The 21,834-nt window shown below is 37.8% G+C and overlaps 2 protein-coding genes across 2 annotated transcripts; one reads left to right on the top strand and one right to left on the bottom strand.

Annotated features, from left to right (window-relative positions):
* Window positions 1-1,664: 1,664 nt before the first annotated feature.
* LOC126941484 (serpin B3) lies at window positions 1,665-8,118 on the bottom strand. The gene is made up of 8 exons (XM_050768142.1): window positions 7,986-8,118; window positions 7,187-7,376; window positions 6,934-6,990; window positions 5,533-5,661; window positions 4,945-5,062; window positions 3,708-3,850; window positions 3,271-3,426; window positions 1,665-2,509 (listed from the first exon to the last, which is right to left on the bottom strand). The coding sequence occupies exons 2-8, from the start codon at window positions 7,349-7,351 to the stop codon at window positions 2,105-2,107; spliced, it is 1,173 nt and encodes a 390-aa protein (XP_050624099.1). The 5' UTR covers window positions 7,352-7,376; window positions 7,986-8,118; the 3' UTR covers window positions 1,665-2,104.
* A 6,715-nt stretch (window positions 8,119-14,833) lies between these two features.
* On the top strand, window positions 14,834-21,296 carry LOC126941030 (serpin B4). The gene is made up of 8 exons (XM_050767193.1): window positions 14,834-14,953; window positions 15,563-15,752; window positions 15,949-16,005; window positions 17,277-17,405; window positions 17,889-18,006; window positions 19,100-19,242; window positions 19,524-19,679; window positions 20,440-21,296. Exons 2-8 carry the CDS (start codon window positions 15,588-15,590, stop codon window positions 20,842-20,844), a joined length of 1,173 nt encoding a protein of 390 aa, XP_050623150.1. The 5' UTR covers window positions 14,834-14,953; window positions 15,563-15,587; the 3' UTR covers window positions 20,845-21,296.
* The last annotated feature ends 538 nt before the right edge of the window (window positions 21,297-21,834 follow it).

Raw genomic sequence — 21,834 nt, 5'->3', positions numbered from 1 at the left:
ATCAGTTCTTCAAAACTATCCACTGTACCATTTTCAGCTTCACTGAATCGTTAGAAATTAATTCTCACCTATTGGAAAGAATTTGAGCTTCACAATTCCTTACAATTTATCATTTTAAAGTACACTTCAAAATCATAGATCCTGGCCCAAACTTCTGACCTCTTCATATTTCTCATAAACTCAATACCATCCTTATTTGACCTCAGTAAGTATTGTAATGTACATCTGTTCTTCAAGACTACCACATCCTTCTTTGCTTTCCTTCCCCAGCTCCATTCACTGAACAGATTGTTCATGTTATACACTCTCTGGCTAGTCTGTCAATTCCCTCGACAACTTGACCAAATCTCGTAGTTAAGTGGTGAAACATTTGTTTCCTCTGCCTTAATCCTGGACTGCTGACTCTTGCTGAAGAAAACTTCAACCTTGTTCAAATTCTCTAAAACTTATTTTTATGAAACCAGGTAGGATTCAGTACTGACTGGGAAGAATCTATGGGAGTAAATATGGAACCCTAAGAAAAGCTACTTTCTGGAAAATAAAAATGATCAATTCCTGATCTTTACACATACTGATATCCTTCAAGGTCAATTCTAGATTCTTCTTTCTTCTAACTTTATCCTTTCTCCCTAGGATCTTATCTTTGCTTTTAGCTACAATTACTGTACTTATCCCAATAACTCTAAAGTATTTATATTGAATATCACAAATTTAGAGTTTCAGATCATATTCTGTTTCTGAGATTTAGACTAGTATCTTCAAGTGCCTGCCAGACAAATCCATTTGAATCTTAAAAGTACCTCAAATTCAACAAGTACAAATTTAAACCCATGATGTTTTTTTTTTTTTTTCTGTCAAAAACAACAACATTGGACAGGCATGGTGGCTCATGCCTGTAATCCTAGCACTTTGGTAGGCCAAGATGGGCAGATCACGAGGTCAACAGATTGAGATCATCCTGGCCAACATGATGAAACCCTGTCTCTACTGAAAATACAGAAATCAGCTGGAAGCGGTGGCACACGCCTGGAGTCCCAGCTACTCAGGAGGCTGAGGCAGGAGAATCGCTTGAACCCGGGAGGCGGAGGTTGCAAGTTAGCCATGATCATGCCATTGCACTCCAGCCTGGCGACAGAGCGAGAGTCTGTCTTAAACAACAACAGCAACAACAACAACAGCAACAACATTTTCTTCCATGCAACCAGTTGGCTAGGTCAGAATCTTAGATGTCTTTCTGCAACTATTACTTTCTAAATAATTTCCCCAGGCCATTTCTTTCTCTCCATTTCCACTCCCAATACTCTAATGGTTCCTAATTTATATATGGTAACCACACTGTTCTTTCCTGTCATCCACTGATATTAGTGTATTTTCAAGATGCAATTATAATTTTATCCCCCTCTTTGACAAATAAACAATCAAACAATCAAAGCCTCTAATGAGCTTCTTATCCCTTTTAGCATAAAATAGAAAGTTTCTAATGTGGTTTACAAGGTTCCTCAAGTTCTGAGATCTGCCTTCTACTCCAGGCTGGTCATGAATTACTCTGGTTTTGAATTTTCCTTTGTATATGATTAATATATTTCTAAATTATCTTTCCTACGTGTAAGTGGACACTTCTCCTTTCTGAGAGAAAAAAGGTAAAGCAAAAATGATTTAAGTAAGTCATTATTTTATTGATGATGTATTTTATAGAATCACAAAATTTAGAAACGTAAGAAGGATTTCAGGTATCACCTAAATTCAAAGAAATGTGGGTTTCTAGGTTGCTAAGTCTGAAGAGAAAGTATGATTTGGTTTAGTCCATTTAAAACAGGTCACAAACAGAATTACATTTCAAATTTAGGAGATACAGTATTAAATTATTCATCGTATCTTGGACATTTTTCCTCACGCAGAATTTTTCTGGAAGAAAAAGTAGGTTTATATGTGTTCTTATAAAGAGAAAGAAAGAAAGACATACTATTTCAATCATTAAATTCTTGATGATGATTATGAGATTGAAAAGCAATATGAGTGAAGAGAAACTGTTGTTGCCAGCAATGAGTTTACCAGAACACCTCTAGGTGAACATTTTCCAAATGGAGTGACAGACTAATTGCATCTAAGGGGATGAGAATCTGCCAAAGAAGAGGATGCTGTTGGTCTTATTTTGCCTGATGAAGAATAGGAAAGGGTGATTACAATGGAACTCTTCATTAGTTAAAAGAGGTGATGAAAACCCTGTTACTACAGCGGTGGCAGCTGCAGCCTCCGCTCCCTCCTCAGTGACCTCCACAAAGGCCCTGTGTAGGACTTTAGATACCATGAGACCACGGCTCCCAGTCATGCCTGAGAGGTCTGCATCCCCATTGAAGATATCCACCATTCCCATGTTTTTCAACGTGTCCTTGAGGTCATAGCTCTCTTCCACTTTGAACCGAGGCAAGTGTAAATCCACATGTGCCTCTCTCATATTCTGCAAACTTGTCCATTCCAACAATTTCTCAGCAGTGAGTTTCTCTTCAAGCTATACAAATGGAAAAAAGAAACAGATATGACTAACTATTGATCTCTAATACATCTTAACAATGAGTTGACTATGTGGAGTATCTTTATTTTGGCAATAATGTGAAATACAGAAGGTTCATTATTAGATATTATTCTAATCGGAAAAAGTATGAGTCCTGAATATATCAATACACTGAATTATATGTGTATATGTAAATATATGTATCTAAAAACAGAATCATGTTTTTATGTATAAGTAATGTGTGCATATGTATGTATACAAATGTATAATACATATGTAAAATATGATTACAATATTTTGTATACAATGAACTGTATATATCACTATTTCTTGTGCCAACAGCTTACTACATGTGTCAATTTTTAATAGGCTCATGTTATTTTTCTGTATACATTATTTAGTATACATTGCAATTATTGTATATACCCTAAATCTCTATTCCCTTTTTTACTTGGTGTACTTGTAAACTTTCCTCACATTGCTATGTATTTCTCCCAGTCAAGTTTAAATTGCTGCATAATGATATCATCAAATTGATATATTATGCATGTAACTCTAATAAATTAATAATTAATTAAGCCTTCAGTTTCTGTCAGGCCCTGTGCTTAAATATTTGTAATATGAAGGTGAGTAATCATTCCTCACTTTGAATTTTTCATTATTTTGAGGAAATTTGGTCACAAGTTTTTACCTTGCTTAAACTTGGTATCTTTGGAAAAAAGTCAGGCAGTAGAAGAGTTGTAGATGCAAGTTTTTACCTTCTGTAGACCATTGATTTCATTCGGCAGCAGCACAATCATGCTTAGATCTTTGCCTTTGTATGGTATTTCCAAGACCTTGGCCTGTACATCCTCCAGCAAGGCAAAATTAAAGGACTCGTTTTGCCTCATCATCTGTACAGACTTGTATGTATTCTGCAATAAATCAATGTGTCCAACAAATACCAAGTGAGACACAAGATAAAAAAGATAATATTATGGAGATATCAACACATCCTTCTTCTAAGACAACCCAAGAATTTAATGAGTTAGACACAAAAGTTTCTTCAGGTATTTCTTACTAAATAAAGTATAAGACTAAAACAACAAAATGACAGACATGATAAATTTTATTTTTTACTTGTCATAGTACATTCCATCAGCAATGTTTAAATTTATTAACATATTATATTATATAAGTAAAATAAAGACAATACCTTGTTTGGCCAAAATTTTTCCTCTTTAGTATTTTCTTTATTAAATTTATTTTGCCATTGACCCTTGAAATAGATTGCGTTCACAAGAACCAGTGTGGTATCGTTGTCAATACTTCCATCAGGAAGTAGGTTTTTAATTTTTTCTGCAAGGGAAAGAATAAAAGAGTCTTTTATACAAGGTACAAATGGTTTGTCTGGAAGATGCTTTGCAAATGTTCGTGACTGATCATTAATTATTCACCCAAATCCTTACTTGAGACTCGCTGACTTTGATCTTTGAATTATTAGACTCACTGACCAGTGGTTCACCATATGCAGCTTTCTTTCAGGCTCCAGTCGGATAAAGTTACCCTTGACGGAGACATCACTTCTTGTGATAGAGAAGGAGTTTAGGTTCTCTGTGTATGAGTGACTCTAGTTCATATGATTTGGAATACTAATACACTGATTTTATCTACTCTTTCAACACATCTTTCCTTTCTCCCTCCCTCCTCTTCCGATTATTTTTCTTTTAACTATGGGGTCCTGAATCAGAGGATGTAGGCCCTAACTGCTTTTTAGGACAAGTGATATGAGCTCTGTAATATGAAACACATGTCCTGTGCTGTCAGACACTACTTCCTGGGGTATCTTCCTATTCACTCTCATGTTGAGTTGCTGTAAGTTTGGCCTGTAATGAGAGGTGGGAGGTAGGAAAGATGTCTATGGAATGGAGGCTTTGTTAGCTCTTTGCCCTTGATGGAGAAGACAGCTGTGATAATCCCTGCAGAACGTGTGGTTAGAGATGTGGTCCAGGCAGCTCCAGTTCAGATGGCAAAAGGGTGATTGACCGGAGAGCTGCTTGTTTCCCAATTAGTAAAGGAGAAGGGAGATGCTTTCTAATGTTTTCTTTTAAATATTCATCATAAAAAAAATTGGTTCTGATTCAAAGTAAAGGACATGATCTCAAAATGGGCCTCAGTGGAGACAGGGGATCCACAAAACTATTGTCATCCAGGAACATGAGCAAATAATTCTCCGGCTGTGTTTTCATCTAATTGGCTTCCTGTAATTTCCTCCTTGGCTCCCCGAGGCTCTCTTTATATTCATTTGGAAAAACTCTTTATGTGGTGTGCCTTCTTCTGTCTTCCCTGCAAAACCATCTCAATCCCCACCGCCGGTCCTCATGCAGTGTCAGGCACAGGGCTCACTCGCATAGGTTTCTCAAAGGGGTGTCTACAATGGGCGGCTCTCCTACCATTCGTTTGACTTTCCACCCAGGAGTTAATCTTCTTTCGACTTTCTTCTGGAGCCTTTGCAAAATCAACAGATTCCACACTGGTCTGGTAAAATTTCTTGATGGCATCTAAATATTCCTTTGAGACATGAAGGAGGAAAGTAGGAATTAGAAGTAATTTATGTAACTATATATTACTAAATTTAGTTATTTATAATTATAGTAAGCCGAATCCCGAACCGGAACAGATGCAGTATCTCCTGTCCATGCATATTTTTATACAGATGCCACGTAGGCAATGCAAAAGGGTAATGTGGGCTGGCCCAAAAATAGGTCACTGAAGGTCAGTGCCAGTTTACTGATGGTATCTTATTACTCACTCTACTACCCAACCTCCTCTTTTATTACAAGATTATCCCTAAATGCACACTTCACTGATGTATTGTCAGGGTCTGGAACACTCCAGTGGGGGAGAGTTGTGGAAATGGAGCTAATGCACTCTGAGTAAATGCTCCCCCCATGGGTCAGGGAGACCCATGTGCCTTGCTTTCTTCCATTAGGCCACTCAGAGACACAGACACCAGGCTGCAGATGAACGGTGAAATTTACCTGTAAAAATTGATATGTCTTTTCTCCGAAGAGCTTGTTGGCGATCTTCAGCTCATATGCGTCAGTGGATTTGTTTAATTCAGTCAGAAGCTTTTGAAACTGGTGATGAACATTTCCTGACCTATCAACCTTCAAACATCAAAGAAGGAGATCACTGAATTACTGCATCAATGTAAATTCTAAACCCGTGCTAAGTCTGTTAGATCAGTTCCTAAAGGCTGGTATCCTCAATGATGACCTTTGTGCTTATTCCCTGATACTTGGTGTATTTCACCTCAAATACTCTTCAAAATCTACCTTATGTTTGACTTCTTCCAGAAAATTCTTCCTGTACTAATGTACTCCAATCTTTTTTCTTCTGAACTAAAGATGCAGCACTGTCTACCACTGGATTTTCTCCTTGTTGGGTTAAAGGGTTAGGTTTAGCTTCCCAGTTAAACTCTCAACTCCTTAAGGGCAAGGACCATATTTCACTTCTAACAGCCATCAAGGATATGAGTATGTTGAAGTTTGGATATCTTAAATAGATTATGCCAGGAAGCCCTGTTATACCTGTTGGTGGTATCATCTTGTAAGACACAATGACTGATCTATGGTTCTTTCCTCATGATTGTCATTCTCTGCAAGTAACAACAGTGTGTGTCAGGTAGATGGCTAAGGACTTTACATGGGTAACTCTAAGTCTTTAGTTCAATTCGGGTGAAAACAAGAAAGCTCAGAGAATGGAAAATAAACCTCTTTATAGAGACATAAATTAGAAATGCCAAGTTTTGAACCTAAGCCTGTTAAATCTAGAAACTTCTACTTTCCAGGAAGCATTTTGCACTATTAAGTCTCTAAACCAATATATTCCATAGAAATCATTTTCTAAAATATACTTGGACTTGTGCCTATTCCTCTGAATCTCATTAATGACTCAATTAAAATTAAAGTATTTTTGTAACATTTTTGCGATTAGTATAATTATAGCTATTTTATAATAACAATAACATTTATTATGACTTTTTATGGACAGGGCACTGTTATAAATGTTTGCATGTATTTGCATGTATTGAGTCAGATTTTTTATTACCCCTACTTTTCTGGGATGAGGTCACTGGGACTCTGAGCAGTTGTGTCATGCTCCTGTTCACCATTTGTGAAGAGCAAAGCTGGAGTTTGAACCTAGCCTATCCTGATCCAGACCTATGCTCTGAAGTACAGGGCTGACTGTCTTTCAGTAATGCAAAAACGAGGAATAATAATTATGTGCCATGAAATGCCAACCCACTCTGTACGTCTCAATCTTTTCATCCAGGCTTTCCCTTAAGAATGGCCTTTACTTAGTTTCTGTGAAGTTCCAGGTTTAAACTATGACCTGCTCAGGGATCTAAAGCTGAACCAAAGTGCTCTGTGACTCACGTGATGTGTTGCAGCTTTTTCTGTGGTGTTCTCTGGGACTTGATCGAAGTGAAGAACCTGGAAGACACATGAAGCGGGACAAGAAAACTTTACTCTAAAGATCTGTTTAAGTCAGTGGGTTCACAGTTACGGGAATTCCTGCTCAGCCCCCTGCGCTACCTGTCAGGCCACCACATCTATTACCATCTGCATGCAAGCTGCTGAAACTACAGAGAGAAATTTCAACAGGACAGCGTAAGAAGCTGATATCTACCTTGTTAATTTGTTGTGCAGTGTTGTCTCTGGCCCCTAAGAGGACCATCCCCAATGCTGTTGTGATGCTGATAGGGGAATAGAAGGTGTTGTTCTTTTGTGATTTTCTGAACTGTTGGAACAGATCGAACATGAACTTGGTGTTGGCTTCACTGAGTGAATTCATGGTGAACTCGATGTGATCTGGACTCCTGGAAAAGCATCAGATTCCCATCAGAATGAATTTAATAAATGCAGTGGTATTTTGTAGTATGATTTTCTTAAAGAAATGACATATCTGGGTTGTGAGATTTTGACATTTAAAGTTTTTCTTTTCTCGTTTTTAACGTTTCAATCTTTCTACAATGTGCATATATTAAATATATTAATGTCCTAATTAAGAGGCTCACAAAATTACTGTTTTTAAAGACTATTATAAATCAGTAATAGACCCTCTTTATCTTTCCTTCATTGCTGGTTACACTGGGGCTAGGTAGGAAGGCTTTATAATGAATGCTAACAGGAGACCTCTGTGGATCACATCCAACCAGCTCTTAAGGGGAATCCCTGACGTTTCCTTCAAGGCTTTGTGGCTGCAAGGCACTCTCCCTCTGTGTTCCTAAAAGTGCACTGGTTTACTTGGAACTAAGTAATTTACATAAAGGACAAATCAGATGAAACAGATATTTTAATTATGCCCTGGCAGAATAAGTAAAACATAATCAGAGAGAATGCAGGAGATGCATGATATAGAACACAGTATCATTATTATTCTCAAAAATAATTCATGTTATTAAGCTGGAGTGGCTTGAAGCACTTACCTGTATTCCTAGAGGAAGCAGAGGTGGGCGGAGAGCCTGTGTGTGTCTGTGGAATGAAGGGTGAGATCCTGAATTTATGCCTCTCCTCTTGCTGCCTCTCCCTCTGTGGAGAAGACATTTCACAAGAAGGCTAACACTCCTTTTTAATCTACAGGGAAAAAATGCAAATGCAAATCAGCATCACTGGCTTATTTGAAATACCTGTAGGTGACTTTCTTGCTGCCTCTCCCTTTGTGGAGAGGAGATTTCACAAGCAGGCTAACACTCACCTTGATGAGTGAGAACATTTATGACAAAGGATACGATTACTGTTCTACCATTGTACTTCCTTTTTAATCTATAGGGAAAAAATGAAAATGTAAATCAGCAATCACTGGCTCATTTGAAATAATGTAGGTGACTTTCTATTGCCAATGAGAATAAGGTTAGAATTCCAATTTCCTCTCATTAATTTCAGCTCCTTTACTTTGTATACAACTCCAGATGTTAAAAAAAAAAAAAAAAAAAAAAAAAAGAAAAAAAACAAACAAAACAAACACAGAAAGAGGGCCATTCTTTTCTTGGATGTTGCATTGTCTTTAAGGCATGCTTTGAACACCAAACAACTAAAAAGCTTACATTTCCTGTTTTTCAGTTCTGAAAGTTTTTGTCATCCTATGCATTTCATTAGTTATTTTTCTGTATAACAAGGAATATAATTCTAATTTTAAGTCCAAAGAGATACCGAAGAAGTGTACTTCAGTATCTCATAGCATACTATGGAGAACAGGATTCTATTGCTTTCTCTTGAATGCTCTACCTTGGCAGTGATCCTGCCAGTCATCTCCCGTGCCCCTTTCAACCATCCCAGATGTTTTCTGTTGGATAGAGTCAGTGAGAAAGTTATCTACCTTGCTGAGTGATACGGTTTGGCTGTGTCCCCACCCAAATCTCAACTTGAATTGTATCTACCAGAATTCCCACGTGTTGTTGGAGGGACCCATGTGGAGGTAACTGAATCATGGGGACTGGTCTTTTTCTGTGCTATTCTCGTGATAGTTAATAAGTCTCAGGAGATCTGATGGGTTTATCAGGGATTTTTTTCTTTTGCTTCTTCCTCATTTTCTCTTGCTGCCACCATGTAAGAATAACTTTTGCCTCCCACCATGATTCGGAGGCCTCTCCAATCACATGGAAGTGTAAGTCCAATTAAGCCTCTTTCTCTTGCCAGTCTTGGGTATGTCTTTATCAGCAGCATGAAAACAGACTAATACACTGAGTTAACAGGCTAACACTGAGAAGAACAATTGAAACAAACGGGCCATTTTGAATGGCAGTTTTTAAATTTTTCATTTAAAAATGAAGCAGAAAAATAAGTTGTTTGAACTGTCAGGATCACAACATTGCTCAGTGGTCCTACTATTTAGCACCTGGCTTCAGACTCATTCCAGTGTTTTCCCTGGAATATCTTGTAATCTGAAGAATGTCTGTGGCCAGAGAGAGGGTTGTTGTCCAAGGCCATTTAATCCAATATCTCCCTGACCACCAGAATAGAGGGCTGGTTTTCTTTTGTGAACTCCCCTTTTTATTAACATGTAATTTATATACCATCAGGTTCACCATTTTCAACTGTACAATTCAATGATTTTTAGTACATTCACAAAGTTGTGCTATCACCATCATCATCTCATTCCACAATAATTTCACTACTTCCAAAAGAAACCTTGTACTTCATTCTTCCCTCTCTCGAGACCCTGGAAACCACAAATCTACCTCTTGTTTCTATGGATTTGCCAATTCTAAACATTTCATATAAATAGAATCATACAGTATTTGTCCTTCTGTGACTGGCTTCTTTCATCTAGTATTATTGTCAAGGTTTGTCCATGTCCTTGCATGGATCAGCACGTCATTCCTTTTTGTGGCCGAATAATATTCCATGGTATGAATAGACCACATTTTCTTTGTTCATAACTAGATGGACATTTGTGCTGTTTCCATCTTTTTACTATTATGAATGATGATGCTCTGACCTTTCATGAACATTTTTTTTTTTTTTGCATGGCATATGTCTTCATTTCTTTTGAGTATAAACCTATGAATGAAACCGCTGGGTCGTATGGTAACTCTAGGTTAACATTTTGAGGAAATGCCAGACTCTTCTCCATAGAATTCTGCACAAGTATGCATTCCAACCTACTGTGAATAGAGTTCTGATTTCTCCACATCCTCCCCAACACTTGGTATTGTCATGGGCTCTTTTTAACACCAGCAGTGAGTTTGTTTTCTCAGCACATCACAAAATCAAGGGAGATTCATCTACAACAAGGTTCCAGAAATACATAGGATGGAAGTAGGGGCTGGACGGGAGAAAGGAAGCTGTGTTTCCAATCTGAACGTTTCTCACCTGCCTGTTCCCCAACCTCCAAGACATACTCTTCTTAGGTCTCCTGTATCAATACATATGTTTTGAATCTCTGAATGAGATTGGGAGGTATAAGGTCCCTGATTTAGGTTGGGGAATAGACTAATGGGGTGTTGATGACTAAAAGGTCCAAAGATAGAAGAAAAAGAAACAAGAGGAAATATATGAGATGAAGAATTCCAAAAATGAATAATGGTCTTCTCAGCTGAATCTGCATCCAGGGCTATAAGACAAACATGGACCTTCCTCTATATGGATTAAGATGGGTTTACCTGGGTACCAAAGAGAAGGAATCTAACATCTCATAAGACAGAAGCAAGAAGCTCAGCCTGGGAATGGAGGGAAAAAAAGCAGGATAACAAGCTGAGATAAACTGGGGCTACAGGGGACCTACCTATGGAAGAGAATTTCAGACTATGGTTAAATCTTCTGAGATGCTGAGGTTTGTCATGAAGGTGGAACTTGAGGAAAGGTACTAACTGAAAATGACCAGGAGTTTGCTTAAATTTAGAGAAAGCTTGGATGAATTCAAATGAGAAATCATTTCAGGCATTTTTTTCTGTTCCTAAAAACTGCTCCTGGTGTGTGATAGGGAAGCTAGATAGGACATATCCTGATGTGTGACACGGGACATATCCTGATGTCATATATTGTGACAGAGAACTCAGGAATTCCAAGAAGTTTTTGCATATGAACACTTGCCAACTTATGTCTCTTGGCATTTCATAAACATACGTCAACTTCATTGGCTCCAGAATCCAGAAATTAAAAACAAATTCTCAATGGGAAATTACACTTTCAGGAAATCTCCTGTCATTACTAATGCCTTTATAGATTGGTTAAGAAACATCTCCTAGATTTTCCTGGACCTCACTTCCTTATGAAGGCTGTAAAGTTTTCTCAGCTGTGTTAAGTTACAAATTATAGAGAACATTTTATGTATTGTTTCTTAACTATGTAAGAACTGTGTTACATATGACTATCTATTTCAAAAACTGGTCACTGGAGTTGTTTTTTCAAGCATCAAATAACAGAATATATGCCAACTACTGTATTCCCAAGGATCTCTCTACAGATATAGATATGTATATTTGAAGACCTGGAATACAGATTGGCATATTTCTTGTTTAGTTTTCATGAGGGGAAAACAACTCCAGTAAGGTTTGAAAAGAAGAGAGGGAAATAGTCTCATATGTAACTACAGTTCTTACATAGGTAAGAAACAATAAATAAATGTTCTTTCATTTGTAACTTAAGAATGCTGAGAAAACTTTACAACCTTCAGAAGGAAGTGAGGTCCAGAAAAGTCTAGGAGATATTTCTCAACCAATCTATAAAGGCATTAGTAATGACAGGATATTTCCTGAAAGTGTAATTTCCCATTGAGGATTTGTTTTTAATTTCTGGATTCCTGGAGCCAATGAAGTTGGCATATGTTTATGAAATAGTGAGAGACATAACTTGGCAAGTGTTCACATGAAACAACTTCTTGGAATTCCTGAGTTCTCTATATGGCAATATACGACATCAGGATATGTCCCATCTCTCACATCAGGATATGTCCTGTCTAGCCTGCCCATCACATACCAGGAGTACTTTTTAGGAACAGAAGAAAAATGTCTGATGCCTGACATGATTTCTCATTTGAATTCATCCAAGTGTTCTCTAAATTTAAGCAAACTCCTGGTCATTTTCAGTTAGTACCTTTCCTCAAGTTCCACCTTCATGACAAACCTCAGCATCTCAGAAGATTTAGCCATAGTATGAAATTCTCTTCCATAGATATGTCCCCTGTAAGCCCAGTTTGTCTCAGCTTGTTATCCTGTTTTTTCCCCCTCCATTCCCAGGGTTGAGCTTCTTGCTTCTGTCCTAGGAGATGTTAGATTCCTTCTCTTTGGTACCCAGGTAAACCCATCCTACTCCGTGTAGAGGAAGGTCCATTTTCATCTCATGGCCCTGGATGCAGACTCAGCTGAGAAGACCATTATTCATTTTTGGAATTCTTCATCTCATATATTTCCTCTTGTTTCTTTTTCTTCTATCTTTGGACTTTTTAGTTCATCAACACCCCATTAGTCTATTCCCCAACTTAAATCAGGGAACTTATGCCTCCCAATCTCATTCAGAGACTCGAAACATATGTATTGATACAGGAGACCTAAGAAGAGTATGTCTTGGAGGATGGGGAAACAGGCAGGTGAGAAATGTTCAGATTGGAAACACAGCTTCCTTTCTCCCGTCCAGCCCCTACTTCCATCCTATGTATTTCTGGAACCTTGTTGTAGATGATTCTCCCTTGATTTTGTGATGTGCTGAGAAAACAAACTCACTGCTGGTGTTAAAAAGGGCCCATGACAATACCAAGTGTTGGGGAGGATGTGGAGAAATCAGAACTCTATTCACGGTAGGTTGGAATGCACACTTGTGTAGAATTCTATGGAGAAGAGTCTGGCATTTCCTCAAAATGTTAACCTAGAGTTACCATATGACCCAGCGGTTTCATTCATAGGTTTATACTCAAAAGAAAGGAAGACATATGCCATGCAGACAAAATGTTCATGAAAGATCAGAGCACCATTATTCATAATAGTAAAAGGATGGAAACAACACAAATATCCATCAACTTATGCATGAAGAAAATGTGGTGTATTCATACAATGGAATATTATTCGACCACAAAAAGGAATGATGTACTGATCCATGCAACAACATGGACAAACCTTGAAAACAATACTAGATCAAAGAAGCCAGTCACAAAAGGACGTACTGTATGATTCCATTTATATGAAATGTTTAGAATAGGCAAATCCATAGAAACAGGAGGCGGATTCCTGATTTCCAGGGTCTCAAGAGAGGGAAGAATGAAGTACAAGGTTTCTTTTGGAAGTAGTGAAATTATTGTGGAATGAGATGATGATGGTGATAGCACAACTTTGTGAATGTACTAAAAATCATTGAATTGTACAGTTGAAAATGGTGAACCTGATGGTATATAAATTACATGTTAATAAAAAGGGGAGTTCACAAAAGAAAACCAGCCCTCTATTCTGGTGGTCAGGGAGATATTGGATTAAATGGCCTTGGACAAGAACCCTCTCTCTGGCCACAGACATTCTTCAGATTACAAAATATTCCAGGGAAAACACTGGAATGAGTCTGAAGCCAGGTGCTAAATAGTAGGACCACTGAGCAATGTTGTGATCCCGACAGTTCAAACAACTTATTTTTCTGCTTCATTTTTAAATGAAAAATTTAAAAACTGCCATTCAAAATGGCCCGTTTGTTTCAATTGTTCTTCTCAGTGTTAGCCTGTTAACTCAGTGTATTAGTCTGTTTTCATGCTGCTGATAAAGACATACCCAAGACTGGCAAGAGAAAGAGGCTTAATTGGACTTACACTTCCATGTGATTGGAGAGGCCTCCGAATCATGGTGGGAGGCAAAAGTTATTCTTACATGGTGGCAGCAAGAGAAAATGAGGAAGAAGCAAAAGAAAAAAACCCCTGATAAACCCATCAGATCTCCTGAGACTTATTAACTATCACGAGAATAGCACAGAAAAAGACCGGTCCCCATGATTCAGTTACCTCCACCTGGGTCCCTCCAACAGCATGTGGAAATTCTGGTAGATACAATTCAAGTTGAGATTTGGTGGGGGGGAACACAGCCAAACCATATCACTCAGCAAGGTAAATAACTTTCTCACTGACTCTATGCAACCGAAAACATCTGGGATGGTTGTAAGGGGCACGAGAGTTGACTGTAGGATCACTGCCAAGGCAGAGCATTCAGGAGAAGGCAATAGAATCCTGTTCTTCATAGTATGCTATGAGATACTGAGGTACACTTCTTCAGTATCTCTTTGGACTTAGAATTAGCACTATATTCCTTGTTATACAGATGATTACTAAGAAATTCATGGGATAACAAAAACTTTCAGAACTGAAAAACAGGAAATGTAAGCTTTTTAGTTGTTTGGTATTCAAAGTATGCCTAAAAGACAATGCAACATCCAAGAAAAGAATAGTGGGGTTTTTTTGTTCTTTTTTGTTTTGTTTTGTTTTGTTTTTGTTTGTTTGTTTGTTTTACAGCTGGAGTAGAATACAAAGGGATGGAGTTGAAACAAATGAGGGGAAATTGAAATTCTAACCTTATTCTCATTTATATTAGAAAGGCACCTACAGGTATTTCAAATGAGCCAGTGATTGCTGATTTGCATTTTTATTTTTTCCCTATAGATTAAAAAGGAAGTACAATGTTAGAACAGTAATCATGTCCTTTGTCATACATTTTCATACTTATAAAGGTGAGTGTTAGCCTGCTTGTGAAATCTCCTCTCCACAGAGGGAGAGGCAGCAAGAAAGGCACCTACAGTATTTCAAATAAGCCAGTGGTGCTGATTTGCATTGCATTTTTTTTCCCTGTAGATTAAAAAAAGCCTTCTGAAATGTCTTCTCCACAGAGGAAGAGGCAGCAAGAGGAGAGGCATAAATTCAGGATCTCACCCTTCATTCCACAAACACACACAGGCTCTCTGCCCACCTCTGCTTCCTCTAGGAACACAGGTAAGTGCTTCAAGCCACTCCAGCTTAATAACATGAATTATTTTTGAGAATAATAATGACACTGTGTTCTATATTATGCATCTCCTGCATTCTGTCTGATTATATTTTACTTATTCTGCCAGGGCAAAATTAAAATACCTATTTCATCTGATTTGTCCTTTATCTAAATTGTTTCATTCCAAGTAAACCAGTGCACTTTTAGGAACACAGAGGGAGAGTGCCTTGCAGCCATAGAGCCTTGAAGGAGACGTCAGGAACGCATCTTAAGAGCTGGTTGGACGTGATCCACAGAGGTCTCCTGTTAGCATTCATTATAAAGCCTTCCTACCTGGCCCCAGTGTAACCAGCAATGAAGGAAAGATAAAGAGGGTCTATTACTTATTTGCAATAGTCTTTAAAAACAGTAATTTTGTCAGCCTCTTAATTAGGACATTAATATGTTCCATATAAGCACATTGTAGAAAGATTGAAATGCTAAAAATAAGAAAAGAAAAACTTTAAATGTCAAAATCTCACAACCCAGATATGTCATTTCTTTAAGAAAATCATACTACAAAATACCACTGCATTTATTAAAGTCATTCTGACAGGAATCTGATGCTTTTCCAGGAGTCCAGATCACATCGAGTTCACCATGAATTCACTCAGTGAAGCCAACACCAAGTTCATGTTCGATCTGTTCCAACAGTTCAGAAAATCACAAAAGAACAACACCTTCTATTCCCCTATCAGCATCACAACAGCATTGGGGATGGTCCTCTTAGGGGCCAGAGACAACACTGCACAACAAATTAACAAGGTAGGTATCAGCTTCTTACGCTGTCCTGTTACAGCTTCTCTCTGTGGTTCCGGCGGCTCGCATGCAGATGGTAATAGATGTGGTGGCCTGACAGGTAGCGCAGGGGGCTGAGCAGGAATTTCCGTAACTGTGAACCCACTGACTTAAACAGATCTTTAGAGTAAAGTTTTCTTGTCCCGCTTCATGTCTCTTCCAGGTTCTTCACTTTGATCAAGTCCCAGAGAACACCACAGAAAAAGCTGCAACACATCACGTGAGTCACAGAGCACTTTGGTTCAGCTTTAGATCCCTGAGCAGGTCATAGTTTACACCTGGAACTTCACAGAAACTAAGTAAAGGCCATTCTTAGGGGAAAGCCTGGATGAAAAGATTGAGACGTACAGAGTGGATTGGCATTTCATGGCACATAATTATTATTCCTCGTTTTTGCATTACTGAAAGACAGTCAGCCCTGTACTTCAGAGCATAGGTCTGGATCAGGATAGGCTAGGTTCAAACTCCAGCTTTGCTCTTCACAAATGGTGAACAGGAGCATGACACAATTGCTCAGAGTCCCAGTGACCTCATCCCAGAAAAGTAGGGGTAATAAAAAATCTGACTCAATACATGCAAATACATGCAAACATTTATAACAGTGTCCTGTCCATAAAAAGTCATAATAAATGTTATTGTTATTATAAAATAGCTATAATTATACTAATCGCAAAATGTTACAAAAATACTTTAATTTTAATTGAGTCATTAATGAGATTCAGAGGAATAGGCACAAGTCCAAGTATATTTTAGAAAATGATTTCTATGGAATATATTGGTTTAGAGACTTAATAGTGCAAAATGCTTCCTGGAAAGTAGAAGTTTCTAGATTTAACAGGCTTAGGTTCAAAACTTGGCATTTCTAATTTATGTCTCTATAAAGAGTTTTTTTTCCATTCTCTGAGCTTTCTTGTTTTCACCCGAATTGAACTAAAGACTTAGAGTTACCCATGTAAAGTCCTTAGCCATCTACCTGACACACACTGTTGTTACTTGCAGAGAATGACAATCATGAGGAAAGAACCATAGATCAGTCATTGTGTCTTACAAGATGATACCACCAACAGGTATAACAGGGCTTCCTGGCATAATCTATTTAAGATATCCAAACTAAAACATACTCATATCCTTGATGGCTGTTAGAAGTGAAATATGGTCCTTGCCCTTAAGGAGTTGAGAGTTTAACTGGGAAGCTAAACCTAACCCTTTAACCCAACAAGGAGAAAAACCCAATGGTAGACAGTGCTGCATCTTTAGTTCAGAAGAAAAAAGATTGGAGTACATTAGTACAGGAAGAATTTTCTGGAAGAAGTCAAACATAAGGTAGATTTTGAAGAGTATTTGAGGTGAAATACACCAAGTATCAGGGAATAAGCACAAAGGTCATCATTGAGGATACCAGCCTTTAGGAACTGATCTAACAGACTTAGCACGGGTTTAGAATTTACATTGATGCAGTAATTCAGTGATCTCCTTCTTTGATGTTTGAAGGTTGATAGGTCAGGAAATGTTCATCACCAGTTTCAAAAGCTTCTGACTGAATTAAACAAATCCACTGACGCATATGAGCTGAAGATCGCCAACAAGCTCTTCGGAGAAAAGACGTTTCAATTTTTACAGGTAAATTTCACCTGACCTACCCACCTTTCGTCTGCAGCCTGGTGTCTGTGTCCCTGAGTGGCCTAATGGAAGAAAGCAAGGCAGATGAGCCTGGCCGACCCAAGTGGGGAGCACTTACTCAGAGTGCATTAGCTCCGTTTCCACAACTCTCCCCCACTGGAGTGTTCCAGACCCTGACAATACATCAGTGAAGTGTGCATTTAGGGATAATCTTGTAATAAAAGAGGAGGTTGGGTAGTAGAGTGAGTAATAAGATACCATCAGTAAACTGGCACTGACCTTCAGTGACCTATTTTTGGGCCAGCCCACATTACCCTTTTGCATTGCCTACGTGGCATCTGTATAAAAATATGCATGGACAGGAGATACTGCATCTGTTCAGGTTCTGGATTCGGCTTACTATAATTATAAATAACTAAATTTAGTAATATATAGTTACATAAATTACTCTTAATCCCTACTTTCCTCCTTCATGTCTCAAAGGAATATTTAGATGCCATCAAGAAATTATACCAGACCAGTGTGGAATCTGTTGATTTTGCAAAGGCTCCAGAAGAAAGTCGAAAGAAGATTAACTCCTGGGTGGAAAGTCAAACGAATGGTAGGAGAGCCGCCCATTGTAGACACCCCTTTGAGAAACCTATGCGAGTGAGCCCTGTGCCTGACACTGCATGGGGACCGGCGGTGGGGATTGAGATGGTTTTGCAGGGAAGACAGAAGAAGGCACACCACATAAAGAGTTTTTCCAAATAATAATATAAAGAGAGCCTCGGGGAGCCAAGGAGGAAATTACAGGAAGCCAATTAGCTGAAAACACAGCCGGAGAATTATTTGCTCATGTTCCTGGATGACAATAGCTTTGTGGATCCCCTGTCTCCACTCAGGCCCATTTTGAGATCATGTCCTTTACTTTGAATCAGAACCAATTTTTTTATGATGAATATTTAAAAGAAAACATTAGAAAGCATCTCCCTTCTCCTTAACTAATTGGGAAACAAGCAGCTCTCCGGTCAATCATCCTTTTGCCATCTGAACTGGAGCTGCCTGGACCACATCTCTAACCACACGTTCTGCAGGAATTATTACAGCTGTCTTCTCCATCAAGGGCAAAGAGCTTAACAAAGCCTCCATTCCATAGACATCTTTCCTACCTCCCACCTCTCACTACAGGCCAAACTTACAGCAACTCAACATGAGAGTGAATAGGAAGATACTCCAGGAAGTAGTGTCTGACAGCACAGGACATGTGTTTCATATTACAGAGCTCATATCACTTGTCCTAAAAAGCAGTTAGGGCCTACATCCTCTGATTCAGGACCCCATAGTTAAAAGAAAAATAATCGGAAGAGGAGGGAGGGAGAAAGGAAAGATGTGTTGAAAGAGTAGATAAAATCAGTGTATTAGTATTCCAAATCAGATGAACTAGAGTCACTCATACACAGAGAACCTAAACTCCTCTATCACAAGAAGTGATGTCTCCGTCAAGGGTAACTTTATCCGACTGGAGCCTGAAAGAAAGCTGCATATGGTGAACCATTGGTCAGTGAGTCTAATAATTCAAAGATCAAAGTCAGCGAGTCTCAAGTAAGGATTTGGGTGAATAATTAATGATCAGTCACGAACATTTGCAAAGCATCTTCCAGACAAACCATTTGTACCTTGTATAAAAGACTCTTTTATTCTTTCCCTTGCAGAAAAAATTAAAAACCTACTTCCTGATGGAAGTATTGGCAACGATACCACACTGGTTCTTGTGAACGCAATCTATTTCAAGGGTCAATGGCAAAATAAATTTAATAAAGAAAATACTAAAGAGGAAAAATTTTGGCCAAACAAGGTATTGTCTATATTTTACTTATATAATATAATATGTTAATAAATTTAAACATTGCTGATGGAATGTACTATGACAAGTAAAAAATAAAATTTATCATGTCTGTTATTTTGTTGTTTTAGTCTTATACTTTATTTAGTAAGAAATACCTGAAGAAACTTTTGTGTCTAACTCATTAAATTCTTGGGTTGTCTTAGAAGAAGGATGTGTTGATATCTCAATAATATTATCTTTTTTATCTTGTGTCTCACTTGGTATTTGTTGGACACATTGGTTTATTGCAGAATACATACAAGTCTGTACAGATGATGAGGCAAAACAAGTCCTTTAATTTTGCCTTGCTGGAGGATGTACAGGCCAAGGTCCTGGAAATACCATACAAAGGCAAAGATCTAAGCATGATTGTGCTGCTGCCGAATGAAATCAATGGTCTACAGAAGGTAAAAACTTGCATCTACAACTCTTCTACTGCCTGACTTTTTTCCAAAGATACCAAGTTTAAGCAAGGTAAAAACTTGTGACCAAATTTCCTCAAAATAATGAAAAAATCAAAGTGAGGAATGATTACTCACCTTCATATTACAAATATTTAAGCATAGGGCCTGACACAAACTAAAGGCTTAATTAATTATTAATTTATTAGAGTTACATGCATAATATATCAATTTGATGATATTATTATGCAGCAATTTAAACTTGACTGGGAGAAATACATAGCAATGTGAGGAAAGTTTACAAATACACCAAGTAAAAAAGGGAATAGAGATTTAGGGTATATACAATAATTGCAATATATACTAAATAATGTATACAGAAAAATAACATGAGCCTATTAAAAATTGACACATGTAGTAAGCTGTTGGCACAAGAAATAGTGATATATACAGTTCATTGTATACAAAATATTGTAATCATATTTTACATATGTATTATACATTTGTATACATACATATGCACACATTACTTATACATAAAAACATGATTCTGTTTTTAGATACATATATTTACATATACACATATAATTCAGTGTATTGATATATTCAGGACTCATACTTTTGCGATTAGAATAATATCTAATAATGAACCTTCTGTATTTCACATTATTGCCAAAATAAAGATACTCCACATAGTCAACTCATTGTTAAGATGTATTAGAGATCAATAGTTAGTCATATCTGTTTCTTTTTTCCATTTGTATAGCTTGAAGAGAAACTCACTGCTGAGAAATTGTTGGAATGGACAAGTTTGCAGAATATGAGAGAGGCACATGTGGATTTACACTTGCCTCGGTTCAAAGTGGAAGAGAGCTATGACCTCAAGGACACGTTGAGAAACATGGGAATGGTGGATATCTTCAATGGGGATGCAGACCTCTCAGGCATGACCGGGAGCCGCGGTCTCATGGTATCTGAAGTCCTACACAGGGCCTTTGTGGAGGTCACTGAGGAGGGAGCGGAGGCCGCAGCTGTCACCGCTGTAGTAACAGAGCTTTCATCACCTCTTTTAACTAATGAAGAGTTCCATTGTAATCACCCTTTCCTATTCTTCATCAGGCAAAATAAGACCAACAGCATCCTCTTCTTTGGCAGATTCTCATCCCCTTAGATGCAATTAGTCTGTCACTCCATTTGGAAAATGTTCACCTAGAGGTGTTCTGGTAAACTCATTGCTGGCAACAACAGATTCTCTTCACTCATATTTCTTTTCAATCTCATAGTCATTATCAAGAATTTAATGATTGAAATAGTATGCCTTTCTTTCTTTCTCTTTATAAGAACACATATAAACCTACATTTTCTTCCAGAAGAATTCTCTGTGAGGAAAAATGTCCAAGATACGATGAATAATTTAACACTGTATCTTCTAAATTTGAAATGTAATTCTGTTTGTGACCTGTTTTAAATGGACCAAACCAAATCATACTTTCTCTTCAGATGTAGCAACCTAGAAACCCACATTTCTTTGAATTTAGGTGATACCTGAAATCCTTCTTACGTTTCTAAATTTTGTGATTCTATAAAATACAACATCAATAAAATAATGACTTACTTAAATCATTTTTGCTTTACTTTTTTTCTCTCAGGAAAGGGGAAGTGTCCACTTACACGTAGGAAAGATAATTTAGAAATATATTAATCATATACAAAGGAAAATTCAAAACCAGAGTAGTTCATGACCAGCCTGGAGTAGAAGGCAGATCTCAGAACTTGAGGAGCCTTGTAAACCACATTAGAAACTTTCTATTTTATGCTAAAAGGGATAAGAAGCTCATTAGAGGCTTTGATTGTTTGATTGTTTATTTGTCAAAGGGGGATAAAATTATATCTGCATCTTGAAAATACGCTATTTTACTTTAAGTTCTGGGGATACAAATGCAGAAAGTGTAGGTTTGTTACATGGGTGTGGTGATTTACTGCATATGCCATGGTGGTTTGCTGCACCGATCAACCCATCATCTAGGTTTTATGCCCTGCATGCATTAGCTATTTGTCCTAATGCTCTCCCATTCCTTGCCCCCCATCCCCCAACTGGCCCCAGTGTGCATTGTTCCCCTCTCTGTATCCATGTTCTGATTGTTCAACTCCCAATTATATG

The sequence above is a fragment of the Macaca thibetana genome, chromosome 18 (assembly GCF_024542745.1).
Source record: "Macaca thibetana thibetana isolate TM-01 chromosome 18, ASM2454274v1, whole genome shotgun sequence".
In the NCBI taxonomy this organism is placed as follows: domain Eukaryota; kingdom Metazoa; phylum Chordata; class Mammalia; order Primates; family Cercopithecidae; genus Macaca; species Macaca thibetana.
The sequence above is the reverse complement of the archived record's forward strand: the minus strand, read 5'-3'. Positions and strand labels throughout refer to the sequence as shown.

Coding starts and splice junctions, on each gene's coding strand:
- LOC126941030 (XM_050767193.1), top strand. CDS start 15,588: ATGAATTCACTCAGTGAAGCCAACACCAAGTTCATGTTCGATCTGTTC. Junction 17,406..17,888: donor AGACGTTTCAATTTTTACAG/GTAAATTTCACC, acceptor CATGTCTCAAAG/GAATATTTAGATGCCATCAA. Junction 18,007..19,099: donor GGTGGAAAGTCAAACGAATG/GTAGGAGAGCCG, acceptor TTTCCCTTGCAG/AAAAAATTAAAAACCTACTT.
- LOC126941484 (XM_050768142.1), bottom strand. CDS start 7,351: ATGAATTCACTCAGTGAAGCCAACACCAAGTTCATGTTCGATCTGTTC. Junction 5,662..6,933: donor AAAAAGCTGCAACACATCAC/GTGAGTCACAGA, acceptor TGATGTTTGAAG/GTTGATAGGTCAGGAAATGT. Junction 3,427..3,707: donor AAAAATTTTGGCCAAACAAG/GTATTGTCTTTA, acceptor GATTTATTGCAG/AATACATACAAGTCTGTACA.